Source organism: Carassius auratus, unplaced genomic scaffold (assembly GCF_003368295.1).
Source record: "Carassius auratus strain Wakin unplaced genomic scaffold, ASM336829v1 scaf_tig00023751, whole genome shotgun sequence".
Taxonomy (NCBI): domain Eukaryota; kingdom Metazoa; phylum Chordata; class Actinopteri; order Cypriniformes; family Cyprinidae; genus Carassius; species Carassius auratus.
The window spans coordinates 205,565-230,238 of NW_020525296.1; the positions used below are offsets into that span (position 1 = coordinate 205,565).

Here is a 24,674-nt window from a genome sequence, read left to right on the forward strand (position 1 = left end):
CATAATACACGGGAAAATTATGCAGTGTAGTCTTTATTGAGTCATAAAAACAGAATTCACAGTTTTATGCAGAATGTCACGGAATTTGTCAAACTTTGAATTAATTAATCAGTCAAAAGTAGGGCATTTCACTTAAATAAAATCAAAATATTTATCTGTAAATCTTAAATCGCAAAAGTCGATTTAAGTATGAATCCTGCATGTTCTGCATTTCTCTGTTAATGAATGGCCCAGACGCCCGGTTTCATTTACTACACTCTGAAGGACACGTAAATGAAATTAATGATTTATGCCTTCATTGTGATAACCATAAAAATTTAAATACACAACACAGCCACTTTAATTAAATTAATAAATGAGATTGTTTATACATTCAAATAATTAGACATGCTAAAGCAAAGAATTAAATAACAATAAAAATATAAATAATATAATAAGAAAAAAATCATAGGGCCCTAAACTTTATAATAAATTGATGTGCAAATCTTTAAGTTTCATGATTTTGATTAATTAGAATTGCTAATTGATGCAATTTAATTTAACTATTAAAAAGGAGTTGAGAAAAATGTAAACTGAAAAAAGCAATACTCAACAATTAAAATGAGAAGAAAAAATCAAATGGATTTCATAGGGCCCTAACTATCCCTCAGCCAGTTTGGGAACCACTGCTTTATTCTTTTAAATTTTACATTAATTTTATTATATATAATTTTTATCAAAGTGTAAATTTTAGTTTCTAACAAGTTTACTAAAGTTTACTTCCACTTGTCAGATGAGTTTGTGGCAAAACCTTCTGCATTGTTTACATGATGTTTATAACTGCATAAAATTTATTAAAATAGATGTTTCATTTCATAGAGTACAAATTGATTTCAAAATGCACCTGGGTGTTTTGCATTTTGTCTTTTTTAGTTGATTAAAATACTATTTTTCCCTATGTATTTCATCACTGTGGATTTCTTTTGAGAAAAGGTCTAAAAATCTTGTCTCGTTCTCGTGAACCCAATCTCATGTCTCGTCTCGTGGATAAGTGTGGGGAACACTTTAGCCACCCTGATCACCCATGCATTTAGATAGTGTTACCCTGTGAGCAACCAGTGATATTAGGGTGCTGGTCTTGATGTTAAGCGTCTGTAACTCTCATCTTACAGATGCTTTCTAAAACTGTTTCGTCCACCGAACTGTAGTAAAACATGATCATGTATGAGAAACACCACAAGCTGTTTGACCCGGTGGTGTTTTCAGAGCTTTAATCTAGGGAAAACCTGGGTACACAACTTTGCAGAAACCTGAAAGGTTTGCATTTTCTTGGTCAGTTTCCACTTGTGTAGTTTATTGGTTTCTATGACTCGACTGAATAAAACTCAAGTAAGTGTATCCAAACCTTTGCCTGCTTGTGTATAGATGTTGTTGAATGAAATGTTTGCTTTTATGCTCGATCACATCAAGTGCTGTCTGCTTGTTCAAGTTCTATGTTATGTCTAAACTGTTAACAGCCGAGTGTTTTCAGTGGCTTAACTTAATGCCTTTCTTTATTCATTTCCAGACGGCCCAAATGACAGCTACTCTCCCTCACCCAGGCCACAAAATAATTCGGAAGTGAGGGCCTTGCTAGCCAGTGGCCCCTTTCATCATCCGTCCGAGTCCAGCTATACATCAGAGCATCCCACACCATCCCAGCCCAAGCAGCACCAACCTAAAGACAGGCATCATGATCAGACGAGAGAACCGGAGAGGGACAGCAGAACAGGACTGTACTCGAGCGCTCCACAGCACCCTTCCAGGAACAACCGTCCCAGCCCCTCGCCGTCCCCCGACAGCAGCAAAAACAACTCCCACCGCAAGGTCAAGAAGTCCGAGTCCGAGAGCGGCATTGCCAAGCTCTTCAAAACACTGAGGAAAGAGGGCGGATTTGGGAGGAAAACGTCCAACCAGGATCTCCTGAGACGAGGCCGCAAACCCTCCACAGACGCACAGAGTAGTGCGGGGTCTCAGGTGCGCAGCGGGTCCCTGGATCGCTCCTCCTCCCGGAAGCGCAACACCTCTCCCGACCGCCGCAGGGCCAAGTCTGTGGACCGCCGAACAACACGCTCATATAAAGATCAGTCCCCTGAGCGAAGCTATCAAGCCTCTTCCCAGGACCTGCTGTGCCAGATCTCCACTCCAGAAAGGCTTGTCCGGCCCCAGAGAGAGCCCCAAACACCCCACAGGAACTACAGCAAACAGGGCTCCTTCACATCCACCCCTGAACGATCCCACACTCTCACTCGCACACCTGAACGGGGTCTAAAGAACAGGAACATTCTGCTCAACAGCTCTCCGTCCAGTCAAGCTGAGAGACAGGGATACTTCTTCAGCGGAGCCTCGGAAAGATGTTTCCGCAGGAGATCGGACAGCAGCAGCGATGGAAGTTTCCTGGAAGAGGCCACGGCTCCACAGCTGAGAGATTATTACAGCGCACTGAAAGCCAGCGGTGTGAACGGGAGCGGCGTGGGCCTCGGCCTCATCCCCAACTCTCCGAGCAAGAGACGGCTTTACAAGGAGAACCACGCAGACCTCAGCATCTGAGCTCAACAAGACTGAGCTTCACCACAGCAAAACAGGCTCCTTTTTCTAGTTTGTTTCTATATGTTGTGTTGCGAGTGAGATCCATGCTTTGTTAAAAGACAGACTTTTCTTTTCTTTTTCCCTTTTTTAAATGTGTCTACTTTGCATGTCCTCTTGTCTCCAATTGAGATTTACTGAACCAGAGCACAAGCATTCAACATTTGTTTCTTTGTTTGTACATTTTTAAAAATGTGTGGCGAAACCTGAACTCAGACTATGATGCTACTGTTTAATTGAGTAATATATATTTAAGCTGTATATTTATTTTTAATAACTGAAATGTAACTTGATAGGATGTCCAGATGAGAAAAGCATCATTCAGTCTCGCTCTGTTGTAATATATCTGACTTTGTTAGTCCTAACACTGCACTGGACTGAGGCACGAGCCGCCCATTAGCAAAAAAAAAAAGGAAAAAATGAAGGCAGAAAATGTTATGATGTTGTCTCCGTAGTCACCAGAACTTAGTCTAAAGACACGTATGCACAATTGAGAAAACTTGACCCAACTTTAGCTTAAAGCCAGTTATTTTAGGAATGAATCGGATCCTTCTAAAGTGACAGTGACTTCAGCCTGTATATCAGTGTGACAAACCACAGACCAGTGGAGCTACAGGAACAGAGATAATTCATCCAACCATGAAAACACTGGATGTATATAATGTGAGAGGTCGTTCTAATTCACAGTCATTTTAAGCAAAAGTCTGAAGTATTTTGAATTGTCCCTTATGCACCACATTTACCTCCATAAATTCAAGTACCAAAGGCGATTGAAATGCTCTGAACGAATGGAATCCCTTAACAAGCTTGTGAAAATAAAGGTGACACATGGACGCAGCACACATTTTAAGCTGAATGTAGAGTTGCAGCACGGAAGATTCAGGTCACCGGATCCGATCGAAATGACACCGTGAAAACGGCACATGGCGCAATCTGCCCATCTGAGCCAACACTCGCTCTGGAGAGCCACTGGACTTCAGTGATATGCAGACGCAGACGTGTTTGTTTGGGAACACCGCTGGTTTGTGCATTTTGACAGGACCGAGAACATTCCTTCACTGTCATCTGAATGGTACTGTATCAAAATGAACGGATCAGCTGCTGTCTTTTGTACAAATTTTATTACTGTATGTACTTCAGAACTGTGTACGTAAAGATACTGTTGCCTTTTCTCTGTACAAAATAGAATTTATGAAAGATGTCCACCTAAAGAAGATGTTTCTACTCTGCTCACTGGGACTATGAGTAACGTGTGTGTGAAAAGTTGTATTTTTCCCTCTCTCCAGGAAGGATGGGAAACGGATGTTTTTCAAGGAAGGGCATTGACTATATGTTGTGATGGATAGCCTGCTTTTTTTCTAGAGATCTTGTATACTGTCTGTGGTCTCTGAAAAGTTCTATGGATTTTAAATGCTTTTTTTCTGTGTCTATAAAAGCAGTACATGTATATGGTCTAATGTTTGTTTTTGTTTTTAATGATACTATGCATATATATATATAAATATATATATTCTGCATTCTCCATAGCGTTATTTGATCCCTGAAATTACACAAGTTCAAGTAGACGTGGACTTACACAGTAAAGGTTTTTTTTTGTTTGTTTTTGTTTTTTCTTGTTTGGATGGATCACATTATATATGTAGCTATCAAAAAGAAGTCTGTGAATGCTATTTTTATTATCAAATAAAGTTTTGCATACAAATTCACAATTCCGTGTTCATTGTGTTGGTATGGAATTACACTGTATAGCGTAGCTCACACGATAACCTGAACAAGTCATTCCTAGTATTCAGTGTCATTTGAGTCCCCATGATCTAATGTGGTATATTTTCTGTACAAATTAGCTAATACTTGTTTCTAAATGCTCATCTTACAAATTGACTGACTCTCTACCATAAAACACAATGAATATGCACCCAAAATTTATTAATAAAAATAATTGCTCCTATTTTAGTGCAAGAAGGCTAAAATGCCATGCCATGTCCCCAAGTAAGCTTTCATAAATTCAGCCACAAAAATAAGTAATAAAAATCAAACAAATTCCAACGTTTTAAGCATCTATAAGGAGTAGAATAAGTAACACTTTTATTCACCCTTGTTTCAGTGTTTTATAATGATTCACTGATTAATGCAGCATGATATGTCCACTCTGTTATGCTTATTTCTAGTGAAAACTGAAAATTTATTGTAATTTTGAAAATATGGTTAATAAAAAGAGTAAAAATGGAACTAAATTAGCACTGGCTTGCTCATCACATGGGTAGCTGACTTCGGCATTAAATGTCCTTCCTGTTATGGTCCACACTGATACTGTTTTGGGTGGACATGTTGTATACTTTGATGTAAAAATTACTTACTGTTAGTGCTTAAAGCATGCATTTGTACTTGATAAATTTAGGTAACACATTGTTTTAGTGGCCAATTCTCACTATTACCAAGTTGCTTATTAGCATGTCTATTATTAACATATAGGTTGTTTATTAGTACTTATAAAGCTCTTCTTCTCCTAATCCTACCCCAAACCTAAATTTAACAACTGCCTTACTAACTATTAATAAGCAGCAAATTGGGAGTTTATTGAGGCAAAGTCATAGTTAGTGGTTTGTTAATAAAGAGAATTGGACAATAAAATAAAGTGTGACTTTAATTAAAAAATATGCTTAAGTAGAGTGCATGTAGTTGTCAGGAAAGAGTACTGTTGTCTGTTGCAGAAAAGCAGGGCTCGTTGTGATGAACACCCTGAAAGAAGGCAGATATATACCTCAGTAAAAGGAAGGAGCAGTGGAGAAAGGACATATTGTAAGGAAGAAGGAAAAAATAGTGGTAGAACTCAGCTTTGTTGATTAGGTAGAAACCAGGGATGGACTGGGAGTAAAAAACGGCCCTGGATTTTTTCCCAAAAAGGCCCACCACAACTACAAACAGTCAATACTATCTCACAGTATTACAGCAATCCTTTTGCATTCATGGCAGATAATATAACAAAACCCAAGGTGACCCTACTGACAAAAGCAAAAGAAATCATCACAGAAATTTGAATAGAATAATTTCTACTACAAAAACCATTACAGACATTACAAACCATCAACTGTTAACAAATAAACCATTAAGTAATGGTTTCCTGTAGTGTGTTATGGGGAATATTATATTAGAATTTAGTAACTTTAACAAAAGCCATTAATAAAAGTTGACCAATTTTACCAGTAGAGACCAACAGGCACCATTACATTTTTTTTATTTTTTTTTATTTAAACAATACAATTTTCATTATAACTAGTAAAACCAATCATGTGTTGCTTTTGATTTTCTTTTTTTTTCAACAGAAGATTGAAATAAATGTATTATTGTGTGAACTTGGACCATGCTCCCACGTCACTAGACATAAACCTTTTCCAATCACAACCGATTTTTTTTTTTAAACCATTTTCACTCAAATTTGCTTGCCAATGACCTTCTGGTGGACTCTTTGAGATCAAGCATTGAACTATTTTTTCAATTAATGATAAACCAGACATGGCGAGGGGCACCTTATGGGAGTCCCTCAAGGCAAATTTAAGAGGTCAGATAATTTCCTACACAGCCCACAATTCTGGAAATTGTTGAAAGCTATGCAAAAAAAACTCCTCACTTTACAAGAATCCTCACTTTACAAGAAACGCCTACAATATCAGACAGAGTTCAACCCTTTAATCTCAAACGATGCAGGAATGCAACTGCTCAAGTCGAGGGGACAAGGCTGGCAAACTCCTTGCCCAGCAAGCTAGAGCTGCACCAGCATCTAGGTTAATTCCTAGTATTAAAGGTGCCACTTCCACTGACCCAAAACTTATTAGTGAAACATTCTCCAAATTGTACTCTGATCTATATGCCACCGATCAAACCTAACACCAGTTCAGCAAGTGGGTTAAACACTATCGAGCTCCCTAAAGTGGATCAGGGGCTAGTAGAGAATTTAGCTGAGCCAATCTCCACAACTGAGATCATGGGGAGTGGAATTTTATAAGAAATTTGTCCCACTTCTCTCACCAGTTTTAAGTGACATGTTTAATGAGGCCCTGACACTTGGCCGACTTCCTCCAACCCTGACTAATGCCACAATTACTCTTCTCCTAAAAAAGGACAAAGATCCCCTACTTTGTAGTAGGGATGTAGTAAATGTGAATTACAGAATTCTTGCAAAGATTCTATCCCTCCGTCTTCAGAAGGTTTTGCCAGGGATCATTTCAGCAGATCAAACAGGCTTCATGCTGGGGAGGCACTCATTTCACAATTCCAGGAGACTCCTAAACATTCTGAACATGCCCAGCTCCAGCACCCCTGAGATACTGGTGTCGCTGGATGCTGAAAAAAAGCTTTTGATAGGGTGGAGTGGGAGTTTCTTTTTGAGATGATGGATAGATTTGGTTTGGGTTCAGATTTCATATCATGGGTAAAGTTGTTATATTCATCCCCAGTAGTATCTGTACAAACAAATAATGTGCTCTCACCCGCTTTTCAACTTCACCGCGGCACAAGACAAGGGTGTCCACTGTCCCCTTTACTGTTTGCCATAGCCATTGAGAACTTTGGCTATCTGGCTAAGATCTGAAGAAAATTTTGAGGGCATTTCATGTCAAGGCACAGTACACAAGCTATCACTGTACACGGATAACACTAAGCCTCTGCTGAATGTGTCCAACCCTTCTACCTCTCTCCCCGTAATTTTAGAGATTTTAAAACAATTTGTCCAATTGTCAGGTTATAAACTAAAGTTTGGGAGAAGTGTGTTACGTAACACAGAGACAGGATGTAATCGCAAGGCGTGTTTATTGACAAAAGCACAGAAAGTCAGAAAGCACAACCAGTTCACAGGGTAACACAGGGGGCAGACACAAGGCTGATGGCACGGTGACACAGGGACCTCGGTGGGCAACGGATGATGGTGCTTGCTTCAGTGATGATCTCTCGAATCCCGGTGAGTGTGCAGTCCTCGTGATGGTGAATGGTAATCCAATGCTGGGCGAAGATCCAGGAACAACGATGACACAGGAAGACTCAGGCAGGAACTAGGAACACAGGAACAGGTACGGGAGCACACCGGGGAGAAACAACGATCTGACAACATGAAACACAAGTTACTGAACTTATATAGGAGACAAACAATTGAAACCAGCTGGCAATGCTGATAATCGCTGATCAGTGACCACGCCCACAGACACACACATAACAGCACGCTAGATGAGAGAGAGAGAGTGAATTCATGAACCGTGACAGAGTGAGTCATTCGCAATCCACAACTTAGTAAGTAAATTCCCAAACCATGTAGCCCCTTTTAAATGGGTGGACCAAGGCTTCAAATATTTGTGTATTTTCATCACCGGATCCTTGGCAAACACTTTCAATAGCAATTTTGTCCCTTTGCTTAAAAAAGTCGAGGAAGACTTTAGCAGATGGTCTACTCTGCCCCTCTCCTTAGCTGGCAGGGTTCACCTTATCAAAATGACCATCCTCCCAAAGTTTCTTTACCTATTCCAACATATCCCTGTACTTATCTCAAATAAGTTTTTTTTTTTTTGCCAAAGTAGATAAATTAATCTCTAAATTACTTTGGGGTAATAAACCAGTGCGCATTCGGAAAAACATATCGCAGCTACCTAAAATGTCCAGGGGGCTAGCCCTCCCTAATTTTCTACATTACTACATGGGCTGCTAACTTTCAAAAACTCTTATACTGGACAGCCGATACTACGGCCAATCAGCCAGCCTGGGACCTGAAAACTTTTCCTCCTCTAAAGCCTCGCTACAGTCACGGTTATACTCCCAACTTCCAATGTCAGCTAGTGTCATTAACATTAACCCTGTAGTCATTCAGTTGCTTAAAATATGGATGCAATTCAGAAAGCATTTTGGCCTGAAGCATCCCTCTATCCATGCCCCAGTATCCCACAATCATAGTTTCAAAGCATCTATTATGGATTTTGCCTTTCAATTCTGGAGTGATCGAGGTATCGCGGCTATCAAAGACCTCTATGACTTCATGTCTTTCGCCAACCTTTTAGCCAAATTTCAACTTCCATCTGCTCACCTTTTTCGCTTCTTTCAAATTAGGCATTATGTGCAGAGAAATTAATCTGATTTTCCAAATCTCCCCACAGAGACTTTGATAGACACGCTTCTCAAAGTAAACTCCTATCCAAGTTCTATCCCAGTGTTGCAGATGCCTGTAATAGGTGCATCCAATCTCCTGCAGACTTCATCCACATTTTGGTCATGTTCAAAGCTAGCAGAGTTTTGGCTTAAAATATTTGAGACTCTTCACACGGCCTACCATTGTGTAAAAAACCCAAATCCTTTGTCTGCCCTTTTTGGTATATCACATGGCAGCACTCTAACGGCCGAAGCACAACACTCTTTGGTTTTTGAACCTTGCATGCTAGGCTCTTGGTCTTGCTTAATTGGAAGCAGGCCCTGCCTCCATCATTTGACAGATGGATTAAGGAAGTCCTATATAATCTAAAACTTGAGAGGCTAAGGTTCTTAGAGGCTCCTTGAGGAGATTTGAAAAAACTTGGAACCCCTTGCCTTCCATCATTTATTTTCTAGACATCATGCCTGATGAGTGAAATGTATATGTTCTCTAGATGTATAGTGTAACTAACCACTAATGCAATTTATATATATATGTATATTTAACGTGTATTGTGTTTGTAATCCAGGAGCAAGGGACATCAGGGTGTGGGATCCCAGGGATGGTGTGTTGTGGAGAGGTGAGGGGGAGTGTGGAAAAAAAAAATATGAGCACTGTTTCATATTTATAAGTACTGTTTCACATTGTGTATGCATTGTATGGTTGGTGCTCAATAAAACATACTCGAAAAAAACAAAACATTGCATTTGTGCATTTGTAGACTTTAGCTTGTCCACGTTTGGCTATAATCTTGTGTCTGGCCTTCTTTGGTTATCTATCTATGAATACTTCTAGAAGGCCAATAATATTGTCAAGGTAATTTTAGGTTTTCTTTGTGAAATTATCTGAAGTTATTCAGATTTTTTTTGTACACCAAAAACAAAAATATATGTATACCAAAATATGTTTTAGTGTCAAAATTCTTAATGACAGGTCTGAAAATATTTATGAAGCCCCTATTTATAACACATTATAAGGGTATGAATAATGCATTATAAAAAACGTATAATACGTTATATCATCTCATGCATAACCATAGCGACAATCATAATACTTACATATGTGTAGTTATAATATAATGTAGTTAATTCTCATTAGAGTATTAGTATGCTCAAGAATGGAAGAATCTAATATGATAGAATAAGCTGAGATGCTCGCAAAGACAATTTATCTGTTGATTGACCATCAAAATAAAGTGTTAGCATATGTTTACAGTAGCAGACATACTGATACTCCAATGACCGCTAGTTGTTATGAAGTTACAGAGTTACTTATCATCAGCTGTCTAAAGGGTACCATCAAAATAATCAATCTGATATTTACAATAAAAATAGTTCAAAGTTTATTATGATTATTATTGCTACTTATAAGTGGTCTTTGCCCGCTTTAAGTAAAGTAGCATCAGAAAAATGGCAAGATATGAGACTTATAATACTTTATAACTATGAGAAAATATAATCCATTGTAAAAGTGGATGCAACGTGTTTGTTGTGTTATAAATCATCATACTCTTAAAAGCTATAACCACAAATAAGAAAATATTATAATATATTAAAACTGTTATTATGAATATTCATGAGATGATACAACATACTATACGTTTTATTATAATGCATTATGCAATCATTATAATGCTTTAAGAATACCTTTATAATGTATTATAAATACAGGCTTCATAAAAAGTGTAGTTATTTTTAGGTATGGGGTAGGTTTAATGGATCTAAACTATGGTCAAGCATTAATATGTGATTAATAAATACTAATAAACAGACACTATGCTAGTAATATGCATGTTCATAAGCAACTACAATAGTTCATGTCAGTGAATAGTGTCATAATATTAAGAGTTATCAAATGTTGTGTGAGGCTGTGTGTCCCTATTTACGCAAATGCCAGTGAAAGGCAATCTATACATAATCATAATCTATCTTCACCACTCTGACCTAGAGCAGGATTAACATGTCAGTTCCTATCTAATTCATCCGTATATATCTGTCAAATCATCCTTCATAAAGCCTTTAATCCAAGGTGACAGTGAGGGTTGTCCCAGATGTACACTTGCTTTAAATAACATATTGAGTCAGTTATCCATAATTATGATGCTGTTAACTGTTGAAGAAATGTACTTTTTTTTTTTTCAATTCAAAACTCTGCAGTAGCTATTGTCTTGATGTTGATTAAATAGAATAGATTAAAAACACTCAGGCTTTACTGAAGGTGGGAATATATACAACACATTAAAGCTCTCATCAGAAATCAGTATTGTTTATTTAATTTAAAATATTATTTTGACATTTTGTTAACATTACAGCTCAATCAAAACATAAACAGAGTGATTTAATTTGCAAAGTGCTTTTTATTGTTACGTTGCCTTGAATACATGCCTCTACAATCACAACAAAGCCAGTATAAGGAGTCCAACAGTAATTGAGTTAAGATATTTTTCCTTTTGCTGCATTTTAGGAAGAAAAAATAAAAAGCAAAAAAAAACAAAAAAGAATCTTATGCACCATTACGCTGGACTCGCTGGATGTACTGAAACTGGGACATGGTCTGTCCTCTCTCAAAACTGTCTTTTGGTTGAATCAATTTGGTTTTGTGAAAATACAAAAAGGAAAATTGACGGAAAAAAAAAAATTCTGCAAGTGGTAGCGGCCGCTCGTTTCCCTGGGCTGAACACTTTGTGGTGTCTGTGTCGTTGGTTGTAGTTGAAGCCCAGTGTACGTAGCTGCTTATCGTGTGTCATGGACGAGTGTTTACGCAGGGGACACAGAGCTGGAAGACACGGACGAAGCCTCTGTTTTGGATGCAGTAGTGGAGGCGCCCTCTTCCTCCTCGAAGGGGTTCTTGCCGCAGCACAAGGTGGTGATCATGCAGTGACGGAACTGCTTGTTCATGCAGATGTAGATGCATGGGTTGTAGACAGCAGCGGTCTTGGCAAAGAAGGCTGGCAGTGTCATGAAGACAGGTCCAAATTCGCTTCCCTGGTGGGTGAAGATATACCAGGCCACACTGGCATAGGGGATCCAGCAAATCAAGAAGCCGATGACCATGATGACGACCATGCGGGTGACCTCGCGCTCGGCCCTCTGGGTGGTCTCGGACTCCTGCTGCTGGGCAGCGGCTTCTTTGACGGTGCAGACGAGACGACCATAGCAGAAGAATATGACGATGAGCGGAATAATGAAGTGGACAATGAACATGTAGATGACAAAGGACTCGTTGTTGTAGCCTGGGGCACGAGTGTAATAGTCGACTCCACATGAGCACTGCATGCCCTCGGGGATGTAACGGGACCAGCCAACCAGGGGAGGCACGGCACAGGTGCAGGCCATGAACCAGGTGAAGACAACACCCATGATGGCGTGGTTCTCTCCGAAGCGGAAGTTGCTCACGGGCTTACAGACGACCATCCACCTCTCAAAGGCCAACACCACCAGGGACCAAAGGCCCATTTCACCACCCAGGGTTGCAAAGAAGCCTTCGAGGTTGCAGCCGACGCGTCCAAAAACAAAGTAGCCATGCAACGAGGTGTACATCGTTGTGGTGAAGCCACCGAACACCATGAAGAGGTCGGAAATGGCGAGGTTCAGCAGAATGTAGTTGAGAGGTGTACGCAGCTTCTTGTGCTCGATGGTGACGTACAGAGTGAGGAAGTTGACGGGGAAGCCAGTGATAATCAGGAAGAACATGTACGCGGCCAGGCAGGCGTATGCCCATGGCGCCACCAGGTAGTACTGAGGATAGTCGTACGGGCTCCTAACAATGCCGGTGGCATTGGACATAGGCACGTAGAACATATCTCCCTCTGTACCGTTCATTGTTGCGGTTGGATGTTGTGCTCAGCCCCTTTCTGTGGTAGTGTTTGGATGGCTCGGCAGGACTGTGGAGAAACGAGGCAGGACCGTGCTACGACTTGATGGGGCAAGTGTGAACCCCACTTTATAGAGACTCGCTTGGGATTATCTGATGTTTCCAGGCTGTCAGCATGAGTCTATTTAGGCCACAGCTAATAAAATAATCCCAGCCATCATTGCACTGCATATCTGGCAACTTCTCAAGTTATTAAGGTTGTACCTGCACAAGGCAGGTAAGTAGTCATAGAAAAAGAAAAAAAAAAAACACTAACAGGACTTTATTTGAGACATAAGGGCACACTTGTATGATGACATCAGTGAATCAACGATGAACTGGATTTAACTGAAAATTGAGTGTTTACCGTTGTCCATTTGCATCATTACACACAATTTTCCTATTTAATACTGTAAAGCTGCTTTGACACAACTGTATATGTAATAAAGGTGACTTGACTTCCATCAAATAGCATCCAATGAAGATGCCCCGAATTGGATTTGGACACATTTCAAAGTGCACAAGTGAGACAACAAAATTTCAAACCAAGATAGCACATTCCTGTTTTTAAGCAAAACATTTGACAAAAAAAGTTTTTATTTTATTTTAACTGATTCAAAATTAAGACACTTTCATGTGATCAAACCACAAACTGTTTCATGCTATTGTGATGACCTGTCCTGCATTAATGCCAACAAGTCAAGCTGGGATCTTGGAAGATATACGTGAGGAACACCATAGAAAAGTAGGTCACATTTCACACACACTAAAAAATCCCTAAAAAGTGCTCTGGCATGTATCGGTCTTGATTCTTTCAAAGTATACATAGTATATATATATATAGTATATGTTTCCTGCGAAATGCACTCACAACCTTTCAGATGTTGGTGTCATTCTCAAACACCTGAAGGAACCAGAATTCTCCAAGTTAACTAATGTTCATAGAAATAATTACATATAATCAAGCACATTAATTCAAGAATAAGAAATTCATTCATCAGTAATTTGTCATTCAGGATAATAAAACCAGTGGACTAAGCACAATAATATTTGTCATAAACTTATTTCCACTCTTGCATAGTCTAGATTGTGTAGTGTCAGGTGGACTAATGCTACCCTTGTCCCTGTGAAAGGCCTGGGTAGACATGCTCAAGGCTCAGCATATTTCACACAGGTGGATTTTATGAAGAGGATTTACAGGAGATTTACCTGAGATTACAGGAGAGTTACCCTACAATGAGGAGCCTTAAGCACATTAGTTGCTTGCTAGTCTTTCTACAATCAACACTGCACAGGCTGCAGGGGAAATACTGGCTGTACCTGGCTAGTATAGTCTCAGTTAGCATTCTGTTCATCTATTGATAAATATTTGAACCTAAAATATCCACACAATGTGAAGTAGGCTTTAATAGCTGCTTTTCCACTGTCGGGCCAGTGTGAGACAGTGCATTAAACTGGCTGGGCGGGGCTAATAGCCTCGGACCTGTAGCACAAGGCCAAAATAGCGCTGCGTTTAAACCCACCCTTTACATGCCTCTCAGGAACAATGCCACGCAACCGCATCATTTCACCAACAAAGACAAGTTATCAGAAAATGAATAAGAAATAAGTCACTGGGACTAGTGCGATCACAAACAAACATGATAAAAGCAGCCATTTGTTTGCATGCACTGTTAAATATTTAAATCCAAAAGCATCAATGTTTTACTACAATAAGTGATACATTAATCATAATGAAATATTTTATCCGGATTGAAAATTAGTCACACAGAAATAAAGTGTTATGAACATAGTCTGCTCTTCAGTCAAGTCTGTTTCAGTTTATTTGTTGTCACAGTAGCCTATATAAATCATATTTAGAAATAATTATAATTTCTATAGTTTTATAAAAGCTCCCGAACTAAAAACATTATTTTTTATGACATAGGCTACACAGAGTTAAACTCTCGAGACAAGACTTATGACAGGTAAAATATGTTACTAAATAAATACACGATTGTGTAGAGAATAAGAGGCTGACGTCTAAACTCTTTAAGTGGTCACATTTGAAATACAATGGACAGCAGGGAATGAAAAATTTATTCTGAGTGAATTTACCTATTGATTAGAAATGCATTTACTTAATAATTTCTAATCAATGACTTTATAACCACAAACAATCTGGATGTTATGTTTCTAAATGAAACATGGCTTGAAGACAGCTGCAGTGCAACAATCCTAAATGAAGCAGCCCCTCCTAACTTCACTTACATGAGTGTCTGCAGGACTGTTAGGAGAGGTGGGGGTGTAGCTGCTCTATTTAAAGATGTCTATCAATGCAAGCAAGTGTCATTTGGTCAGTACTTGTCTGTCGAATATATAGGGATTGTGCTGAAAGGTGCTCCACGCATTCTGTCTATTATTATTTACAGGCCTCCAAAATACTCTCCAGCCTTTGTTGAAGAGGTGACAGAAATGTTATCAATAATTTCCTCAGAGTTTGACTGTTTTGCTATTGCAGGGGATTTTAATATTCACATAGATAATGCAGAAAATAAAATTACAAAATAAACAAATTCCGCATGTGCATGGACCCACACACAAAGGTGGACACACTCTGGATCTAATCATCAGTAGGGGTCTAAACATTTCATCCGTTGTTATTAAGGATCACTGATCTGATCACTTCTGTATTGTCTTTGATATATTGATCTCTGCTACCACTGAATCTAGATCTGTCTCTGTCAGAAGGAGGTGCATAAACGAGAACACAAGTGTACTATTTATGGAGGCTATATCTTTAACACCAAGCATTTCTGCAGACTTTGTTGATATTCTCCTTGATTCCTTCAACTCAAAAGTTAAGAATGCTATTGATGATATTGCACCAATAATAGTCAGTAAGAAAACAAACAGACAGAAATCAGTTTGGAGAAGATCAACAGCAGTTCAGACTATGAAAAGACAATACAGAAAAGCCACTGTTTAGAGACTGACAAACCCCCCAAGTCAGATTCCCAGTGATATGCTATCAGACAGCAAATGCTGAGTTTGCTTCTTTCTTTTCTGAGAAGATCATAAATATCAGGAAGGCTATTAGCACATCCTCAAGAAATGCAGAGGTCAGACAGATTCAGCCAAAATATCAAAAAGATACTATGTCTATTTTTGAAACTATTGAAAGCAAAATTCTGGAAGACATAGTGCAGCAACTAAAATCGTCAACCTGTTGTCTTGACACACTTCCCAAATCTTTTTTCAACTTCTTTCTGGGACATTTCCAAACTCCCTAAAAACTGCAGTTATAAAGCCCCTCCTGAAAAAGACCAATCTTGATAACACAATTTTGAGCAATTTTAGACCAATATCTAATCTTCCTTTTATAGGCTAAATTATAGAAAAGCTTGTTTTTAATCAGCTCAACAAATACTTAAACTCAAATGGATACCTGGACAATTTTCAATCTGGTTTCCGACCGCATTACAGCACAGATACAGCACTCATTAAGATAATAAATGATATTCGCTTAAACTGTGACTCTGGCAAAATACCGGTGCTGGTATTGCTAGATCTCAGTGCTGTGTTTGACACTGTCGATCATAACATACTACTAGAGAGACTGGAAAACTGTGTCGGGCTTTCTGGGATGGTGCTTAAATGGTTCAGGTCATACTTAGAAGGGAGAGGCTATTATGTGAGTCTAGGAGAGCATAAGTCTAAGTGGACGTCCATGACATGCGGAGTCCCACAGGGGTCAATTCTTGCACCGCTATTGCTTAGCCTGTATATGCTTCCACTAAGTCAAATAATGAGAAATAACCAAATTGCCTATCACAGCTATGCTGATGATACCCAGATTTACCTAGCCTTACCTCCAAATGACTACAGCCCCATTGACTCCCTCTGTCAATGCATTGATGAAATTAATAGTTGGATGTGCCAGAACTTTCTTCAGTTAAACAAGGAAAAAACTGAAGTCATTGCATTTGGAAAGAAAGATGAAGTGTTCAAGGTGAATGCATACCTTGACTCTAGGGGTCAAACAACTAAAAATCAAGTCAGGAATCTTGGTGTGATTCTGGAGACAGACCTTAGTTTCAGTAGTCATGTCAAAGCAGTAACTAAATCAGCATACTATCATTTAAAATGATAGTGGTTGTTTGGGTGGTTTGGGTGGTTGTTCTGCACGCTTGGTAAACAAACTACAGCTAGTCCAAAATGCAGCAGCAAGAGTTCTTACTAGAACCAGGAAGTATGACCATATTAGCCCGGTCCTGTCCACACTGCACTGGCTCCCTATCAAACATCGTATAGATTTTAAAATATTGCTTATTACTTATAAAGCCCTGAATGGTTTAGCACCTCAGTATTTGAATGAGCTCCTTTTACATTATACTCCTCTACGTCCGCTACGTTCTCAAAACTCACTGCCTTTCTCAAAAGGCAGACACACTCTTGCAGTTTAAATCTAGATTAAAGACCCATCTCTTTAACCTGGCATACACATAACATACTAATATGCTTTTAATATCCAAATCCGTTAAAGGATTTTTAGGCTGCATTAATTAGGTAAACCGGAACCGGAAACACTTCACATAACACCGTACTTTCTACATCATTAGAAGAATGGCATCTACGCTAATATTTGTCTGTTTCTCTCTTGTTCCGAGGTCACCGTGGCCACCAGATCCAGTCTGTGTCCAGATCAGAGGGTCACTGCAGTCACCCGGATCCAGTACGTATCCAGACCAGATGGTGGATCAGCACCTAGAAAGGACCTCTACTGCCCTGAAAGACAGCGGAGACCAGGACAACTAGAGCCCCAGATACAGATCCCCTGTAAAGACCTTGTCTCAGAGGAGCACCAGGACAAGACCACAGGAAACAGATGATTCTTCTGCACAATCTGACTTTGCTGCAGCCTTGAACTACTGGTTTTCGTCTGGTCAGAGGAGAACTGCCCCCCCAACTGAGCCTGGTTTCTCCCAAGGTTTTTTTCTCCATTCTGTCACCGATGGAGTTTCGGTTCCTTGCCGCTGTCGCCTCTGGCTTGCTTAGTTGGGGTCACTTCATCTACAGCGATATCATTGACTTGATTGCAAATAAAAACAGACACTATTTCAACTGAACAGAGATGACCTAACTGAATTCAATGATGAACTGCCTTTAACTATCATCTTGCATTATTGAGAGACTGTTTTCCTAATGAATGTTGTTCAGTGCTTTGACGCAATGTATTTTGTTTAAAGCACTATATAAATAAAGGTGATTGATTGATTGATTAAAAAATATTGCAAGAATTAGATGTTTTGTTTCCAGTCAAGACTTTGAGAAACTTGTTCATGCCTCTATCACCAGCAGGGTGGACTATTGTAATGGGCTCCTCACTGGCCTTCCCAAAAAGACCATTAGATAGCTGCAGCTCATCCAAAACACTGCTGCCAGGATTCTGACTAGAACCAGAAAATCTGAGCATATCACACCAGTCCGCAGGTCCTTACACTGGCTTCCAGTTACATTTAGGATTGATTTTAAAGTACTTTTACTCGTATATAAGTCACTAAATGACCTAGGACCGACATATATTGCAGATATGTTCACTGAATATAAATCTAACAGAGCACTCAGATCACTAGGATCAAGTCAGTTAGAAATACCAAGGGTTCACACAAAACAAGGGGAGTCTGCCTTTAGTTACTATGCTGCCCGCAGTAGGAATCAGCTTCCAGAAGAGATCAGATGTGCCAAAACAAAAGTCACATTTAAATCTAGACTCAAAACGCATCTTTTTAGCTGTGCATTTATTGAATGAGCACTGTGCAATGTCCGGACTGATTGCACTATATTTTCAATGTTTTTTTTTATTTTATTTTTTTATGTAAAATAATTTTCTAACTGTGTTTAAATGTTTTAATCATTTTAAAAGTTTTAAAATTGCTTGTTTTATTTTTGTTATTATTTTTCTTCATGATTATTTTACTTTCTTTTATGTAAAGCACTTTGAATTACCATTGTGTACTAAATGTGCTATATAAATAAACTTGCCTTCCCTTGCGTATTAAAAGCTACTTAGCAAATACAGATGACAAAGTATTGATTAAAACAAAATCACAGCCACCAAATTAAAAAATCTGATATCCTATATATTGCCCTGTCTGTTAAATCTGAAAAAAATAATAATTAATCATAGCTAACTAGATGTCTTGGATGGCTCTCGTCTCAGGTTTTTAGCAGTTTTTCGCACTTAGTTCTCGTGCATAATAGTCTAAATTATTATAAAAATGGTGCTCAAGTTAGAGGTCTGCTAGCCCACTGGGTCCCGAGTCCATTCGGGCCGGGCTCGGGCCAATTTTATTTTTTTATAGATCCAGCTTGGGTCGGGCTGGGGCTCATTTAAATTACTTCCTTTTATTGTGCCCATATACGCGCAGAGCACACATAGGCTACTGTATTAAATACTGTTATAATGATTATAAGCAATTATAAATGTACATCACCTACACAATACACAATGCATATACACACGGCACCATGCATTAGCATGCAGGTGACAGTTGACCATGCAGAGCATTATGAGAAGTTGGAGCTTGGGGAGTTATCAAAAGTTCCCAATGCTTCGGGAATAGTTGCATTTTGAGTTTTGATTTGATTACTACGACAAAAAACGAGCTAATAGTTCATGTGCAGTGCTCGCCATCTCCTCAGACGCGCCTTTAAGAAATGCATCTTTACGAAATATGATTATAATATAATATTTTTCAATATTAATGTAATTTTATTAATAAGATTCGGGAGGAGCGTGTCAGATACTTAGCCTAACCAACACAGGTGGACCATAATCAAGTAATCAATCCCATAGTATAAATATCGCTGACTTACCTCTATCCATTGACGGTTTATCAGCATGCTGGTTCGCTTCGTCTGTCACCTTATCACAGACCCAATTTTCGTACCAAGGAAGAGAGCTACACAGGGGATTTATAAGACCTGCTGCTTTCGCCGGACCCGTGATCATTCCTACCCAGCCAAACACATCCGTTGAGCAGCATTAAGCGTCATCGAGACAGCTGCTCTCCTCGCCAAGCCACACGTCGTGGCCAATAGGCCGTGCAAGCTCCGAGCTCGCCTCGCTCAACACAATGATCGATTGATTGATGAAAGCCCGAGACCGAGCTCTCCTCAAGCGCTGGATTGCAGCAGAAAGAATCCAACCAGCCCGGGCCGAACCACAGTTCTCACCACGAATCAGCCTTTCACCCTGGCGTTCCGGCCGAGTGGCAGTTTTAGGCCGTTTCCTCTAGCGGCGCAGACCGCGCGGCGTTAATACATTTTCAGGCGAAGACACTAAAAACAGGTTCTTCTTTTTCTTCAATGGATTTTTACGGCAGGTGGCATCCAAAGTGTTGCATCTAAAAACAGGTTTGCAGCTAAAGTTTGTTAAACGACGTCATGACGCAGTTCCGTCTTCTTCTACTAGTGTTTTATGGCGGTTTTGGCAAACCAGCGTAAAGGTGCATTACTGCCACCTGATGATCTGGAGTGAGGATTGCGCATAGATTTGGACTACAGATACAAACATTCTGTCGGATGAAGATGCCACTTTTAACCACGAAACCAAGGCATTACATTTGCCTTACCGCGCACGTTTAAACCTCACTGAAATGATACAGACATAAGTTCCATGATTTAAAAAAAATAAATAAATACTTAATTTAATTTTAAATTTTAATTTCCATGAAAGTTTTCTGGTAGGACCAAATCATTTAGGGAACTATTTCACCATTCACCGGCGTGATCATTCAAAATTCATCTAAAACGCATCTGCCCTCTTGTTTTGACGCAGGATAGCAAGTGTGAGTAAAATTACTTTTGCCTTTTAAGGACCGTAATACGAAAAAACTGCCAATTAAATATCTTTAGAAACCACTTGGAAGCGAATAGCACATAACTGCTATTAACCCATTTATAGCATCGCCAACGGACCCAGTTTATTATTGTTTCACTTTCACAGCATGTTAAACATCATTCTCTTACTTGATCTGGATAAACCGTGCATCAATTGAAAGTCTAAAGACTTTGGCTTTGATATTTTACCAATATTTCGATAAAACATCATTTCAGCGACAGTTATTTAGTAATTATGTCAGGAAAATGATTCCTATTCCTATACGGGAAACGTCGAAGTGTTAGCTCTTGGACAAATGTTAATCATGGATCTAGTCAGAAAGAATCATGAGCAGAAACATCTTTATTTTGGGTATGTAATTTCTGTCTCCATGCCAAAAACGGGGGGTGACTGGTGAGGGGTTAACGTTACTGCTATATTCATGTCTTTCGGTACAACGTCTTACAAGACTAAACATGCTTCATCGTTTCCAAAAGCCTCTGTTTCCACAGTCCATACTACAACGTGAAAACAGCGTTCCAAACGTATCTGCTTGGGAAACCGTCTAAAGATCCCAGAGGCCAAATGAGAGAAAAGATGCTTTTCCAACAGGAACATAATAATGTGGACAAGGCTTGAGGAATTGTCAAATCAGGCAACCAATTGCTAAGCTGGTAACACAGTAGGCTACCCATTCATTCTTAGCTTGCCCCATCAAATGTTACTAACCCTTTTTTACTCTTCCCCCAGCCAACATCTACAGCAGCCGAAGCAAGTAGCTTTTCCTGTACCTCCTCACTGCCACAGCAGTGTCTGCTCCCGCAGGGGCCTTTCCCGTATCTCCCCACTGCCGCAGCAGTGTCTGCTCCCGCAGGAGCCTTTCCTATACGTCCTCACTGCTGCGAGGTGTCTGCTCCCGCAGGAGCCTTTCCTATACCTCCTCACTGCCGCGCAGTGTCTGCTCCCGCAGGAGCCTCTCCTATACCTCCCCACTGCCGCAGCAGTGACTGCTCCCGCAGGAGCCTTTCCTATACCTCCTCACTGCCGCAGCAGTGTCTGCTCCCGCAGGAGCCTTTCCTGTACCTCCTCACCCCCGCAGCAGTGACTGCTCCTGCAGGAGCCTTTCCTATACCTCCTCACTGCCGCAGCAGTGTCTGCTACCGCAGGAGCCTTTCCTATACCTCCTCACTGCCGCAGCAGTGTCTGCTACCGCAGGAGCCTTTCCCGTATATCACCACTGCCGCAACTGCGTCTGTTCACACAAAAAAAAAAAAACACACACACATCACCTCTGCTTAAAGGTATGCCACGTATCCTAGGTTGCGGTGATAGCATCATGTATCGACAATAGCCAAGACGATATTAGGCCCATTCTCCAACCAATGTTTTTTTATTATAATTATTAGGCGGCCTACAATAATTTGGCTATCAAACCACTCCATTATCCCATCTCAGCATTGCACTTCACGCTCGCCCATGCTCTCAAAGGATGATGTGAGCCTGTAGGTGGCAAAAGTCTCCATCCACAAATAGAAATAAATTTTTTGCAGATATAAGGTATTCCATCGTACTTTAACAGGTAATTTGATACATGCCATATTTTAAAGGAGCTCCCCATATTAGGGTCAAGTCGTTGGACTTTAAATGGAATCTACTATAGTTTAAATAAATTAAATAAATTAAAAAAAAATAATAATAATAAATTAATTAATTCACAGGACAAGCAAGATGACAGTAGAGCCGACTACATGAACTAGCAGTTTTAGATATAGTATTTTATATTTAATGCCAGTTTATCAGTACGTCCAAAAGTATATTTTTGATTATTGGTGATTCCATAGGCTCTTTTCGTGCACCTGAATGGTTAAAATGGCAAATAGTAAGCTCTGACAAGTATAAAGAATCTTTCTCTTACTCCACCCATGCACGATTACATCGTCGATATGTAACATCGATCTCACGTGCTGACAATATGACGATTCGACAACGAATCGGGGTACACTGGCACAAAAAATACAATTTATTTTTGCACGCTTAATTTCGAAAAAAATGACTGCACCAAGATTTTTCTGACTCATTATCAGAAGCAGCTCATTGGATTTGCTTAACAATTATTCAAGTAAGCCTCACAGCGTCTACCCTCGTTTACCCGATTAAAAAGCACGATTAAGTAAAAAAAATATATATATATTCTGTCAGCGACACTTACGTATCGAACACCAATGAGTACATCGCAGTTAAAACAAATTTTCCCTCCGATGGCAAGATGTACCCATCCAATACCGCAAGTTACACTTTTGCTGAACACTAACAAGTGCTTCGCAGATAAAACAATCTAAATTTTCCCTCCGATGGCTGGAGAGCCTACCCATCTGGTGTCGCAAATTTAATAAAAAAAAGAAAAAACACCGGATGCCGGCCATAGCCTCCCGGCCAGATAACCTTACCTTTTTCTATCCTATGGCCGGCAAGGATTCTCTCTTCAATGCCAGGAGCCAAGCTCCCATCGGATGCTGATGAGAGCCTCCCGGCCAGACAACCTCACCTTTTCCATTCTGCGGCCAGCAAGGCTTACCCGTTCGTTGCCAGGAGCTCACACTACCTTCAGACATACAGTATTGTTCAAAATAATAGCAGTACAATGTGACTAACCAGAATAATCAAGGTTTTTCGTATATTTTTTTATTGCTACGTGGCAAACAAGTTACCAGTAGGTTCAGTAGATTCTCAGAAAACAAATGAGACCCAGCATTCATGATATGCACGCTCTTAAGGCTGTGCAATTGGGCAATTAGTTGAATTAGTTGAAAGGGGTGTGTTCAAAAAAATAGCAGTGTGGCATTCAATCACTGAGGTCATCAATTTTGTGAAGAAACAGGTGTGAATCAGGTGGCCCCTATTTAAGGATGAAGCCAACACTTGTTGAACATGCATTTGAAAGCTGAGGAAAATGGGTCGTTCAAGACATTGTTCAGAAGAACAGCGTACTTTGATTAAAAAGTTGATTAGAGAGGGGAAAACCTATAAAGAGGTGCAAAAAATGATAGGCTGTTCAGCTAAAATGATCTCCAATGCCTTAAAATGGAGAGCAAAACCAGAGAGACGTGGAAGAAAACGGAAGACAACCATCAAAATGGATAGAAGAATAACCAGAATGGCAAAGGCTCAGCCAATGATCACCTCCAGGATGATCAAAGACAGTCTGGAGTTACCTGTAAGTACTGTGACAGTTAGAAGACGTCTGTGTGAAGCTAATCTATTTTCAAGAATCCCCCGCAAAGTCCCTCTGTTAAAAAAAAGGCATGTGCAGAAGAGGTTACAATTTGCCAAAGAACACATCAACTGGCCTAAAGAGAAATGGAGGAACATTTTGTGGACTGATGAGAGTAAAATTGTTATTTTTGGGTCCAAGGGCCACAGGCAGTTTGTGAGACGACCCCCAAACTCTGAATTCAAGCCACAGTACACAGTAAAGACAGTGAAGCATGGAGGTGCAAGCATCATGATATGGGCATGTTTCTCCTACTATGGTGTTGGGCCTATTTATCGCATACCAGGGATCATGGATCAGTTTGCATATGTTAAAATACTTGAAGAGGTCATGTTGCCCTATGCTGAAGAGGACATGCCCTTGAAATGGTTGTTTCAACAAGACAATGACCCAAAACACACTAGTAAACGGGCAAAGTCTTGGTTCCAAACCAACAAAATTAATGTTATGGAGTGGCCAGCCCAATCTCCAGACCTTAATCCAATTGAGAACTTGTGGGGTGATATCAAAAATGCTGTTTCTGAAGCAAAACCAAGAAATGTGAATGAATTGTGGAATGTTGTTAAAGAATCATGGAGTGGAATAACAGCTGAGAGGTGCCACAAGTTGGTTGACTCCATGCCACACAGATGTCAAGCAGTTTTAAAAAACTGTGGTCATACAACTAAATATTAGTTTAGTGATTCACAGGACAAAATTTTTGTACAAAATAGTTTTGAGTTTGTACAGTCAAAGGTAGACACTGCTATTTTTTTGAACACACCCCTTTCAACTAATTGCCCAATTGCACAGCCTTAAGAGCGTGCATATCATGAATGCTGGGTCTTGTTTGTTTTCTGACAATCTACTGAACCTACTGGTAACTTGTTTGCCACGTAGCAATAAAAAATATACTAAAAACCTTGATTATTCTGGTT

The 24,674-nt window shown here is 39.8% G+C and overlaps 2 protein-coding genes across 11 annotated transcripts in view; one reads left to right on the forward strand and one right to left on the reverse strand.

Moving 5' to 3' along the window:
• LOC113078004 (membrane-associated guanylate kinase, WW and PDZ domain-containing protein 1-like) overlaps positions 1-4,051 on the forward strand; it is a 70,817-nt gene extending 66,766 nt beyond the window's left edge. For 8 of the 10 annotated variants that reach the window (XM_026250276.1, XM_026250274.1, XM_026250273.1 and 5 more), the window contains exon 22: positions 1,547-4,051. In XM_026250276.1, coding sequence (XP_026106061.1) covers positions 1,547-2,568 — 1,022 coding nt within the window. In that variant the 3' untranslated portion in view covers positions 2,569-4,051. The remainder of the gene's footprint in view (positions 1-1,546) is intronic. The other 2 variants (XM_026250280.1, XM_026250281.1) reach the window with 1 other exon arrangement.
• A 7,055-nt stretch (positions 4,052-11,106) lies between these two features.
• rho (rhodopsin) lies at positions 11,107-12,701 on the reverse strand. The gene has a single exon (XM_026250265.1). It carries the CDS (start codon positions 12,589-12,591, stop codon positions 11,527-11,529), a length of 1,065 nt encoding a protein of 354 aa, XP_026106050.1. The 5' UTR covers positions 12,592-12,701; the 3' UTR covers positions 11,107-11,526.
• Positions 12,702-24,674: the final 11,973 nt, after the last annotated feature.

Excerpts from the sequence above, each read along its gene's own strand:
- rho (XM_026250265.1), bottom strand. The coding sequence starts at position 12,591 with ATGAACGGTACAGAGGGAGATATGTTCTACGTGCCTATGTCCAATGCC.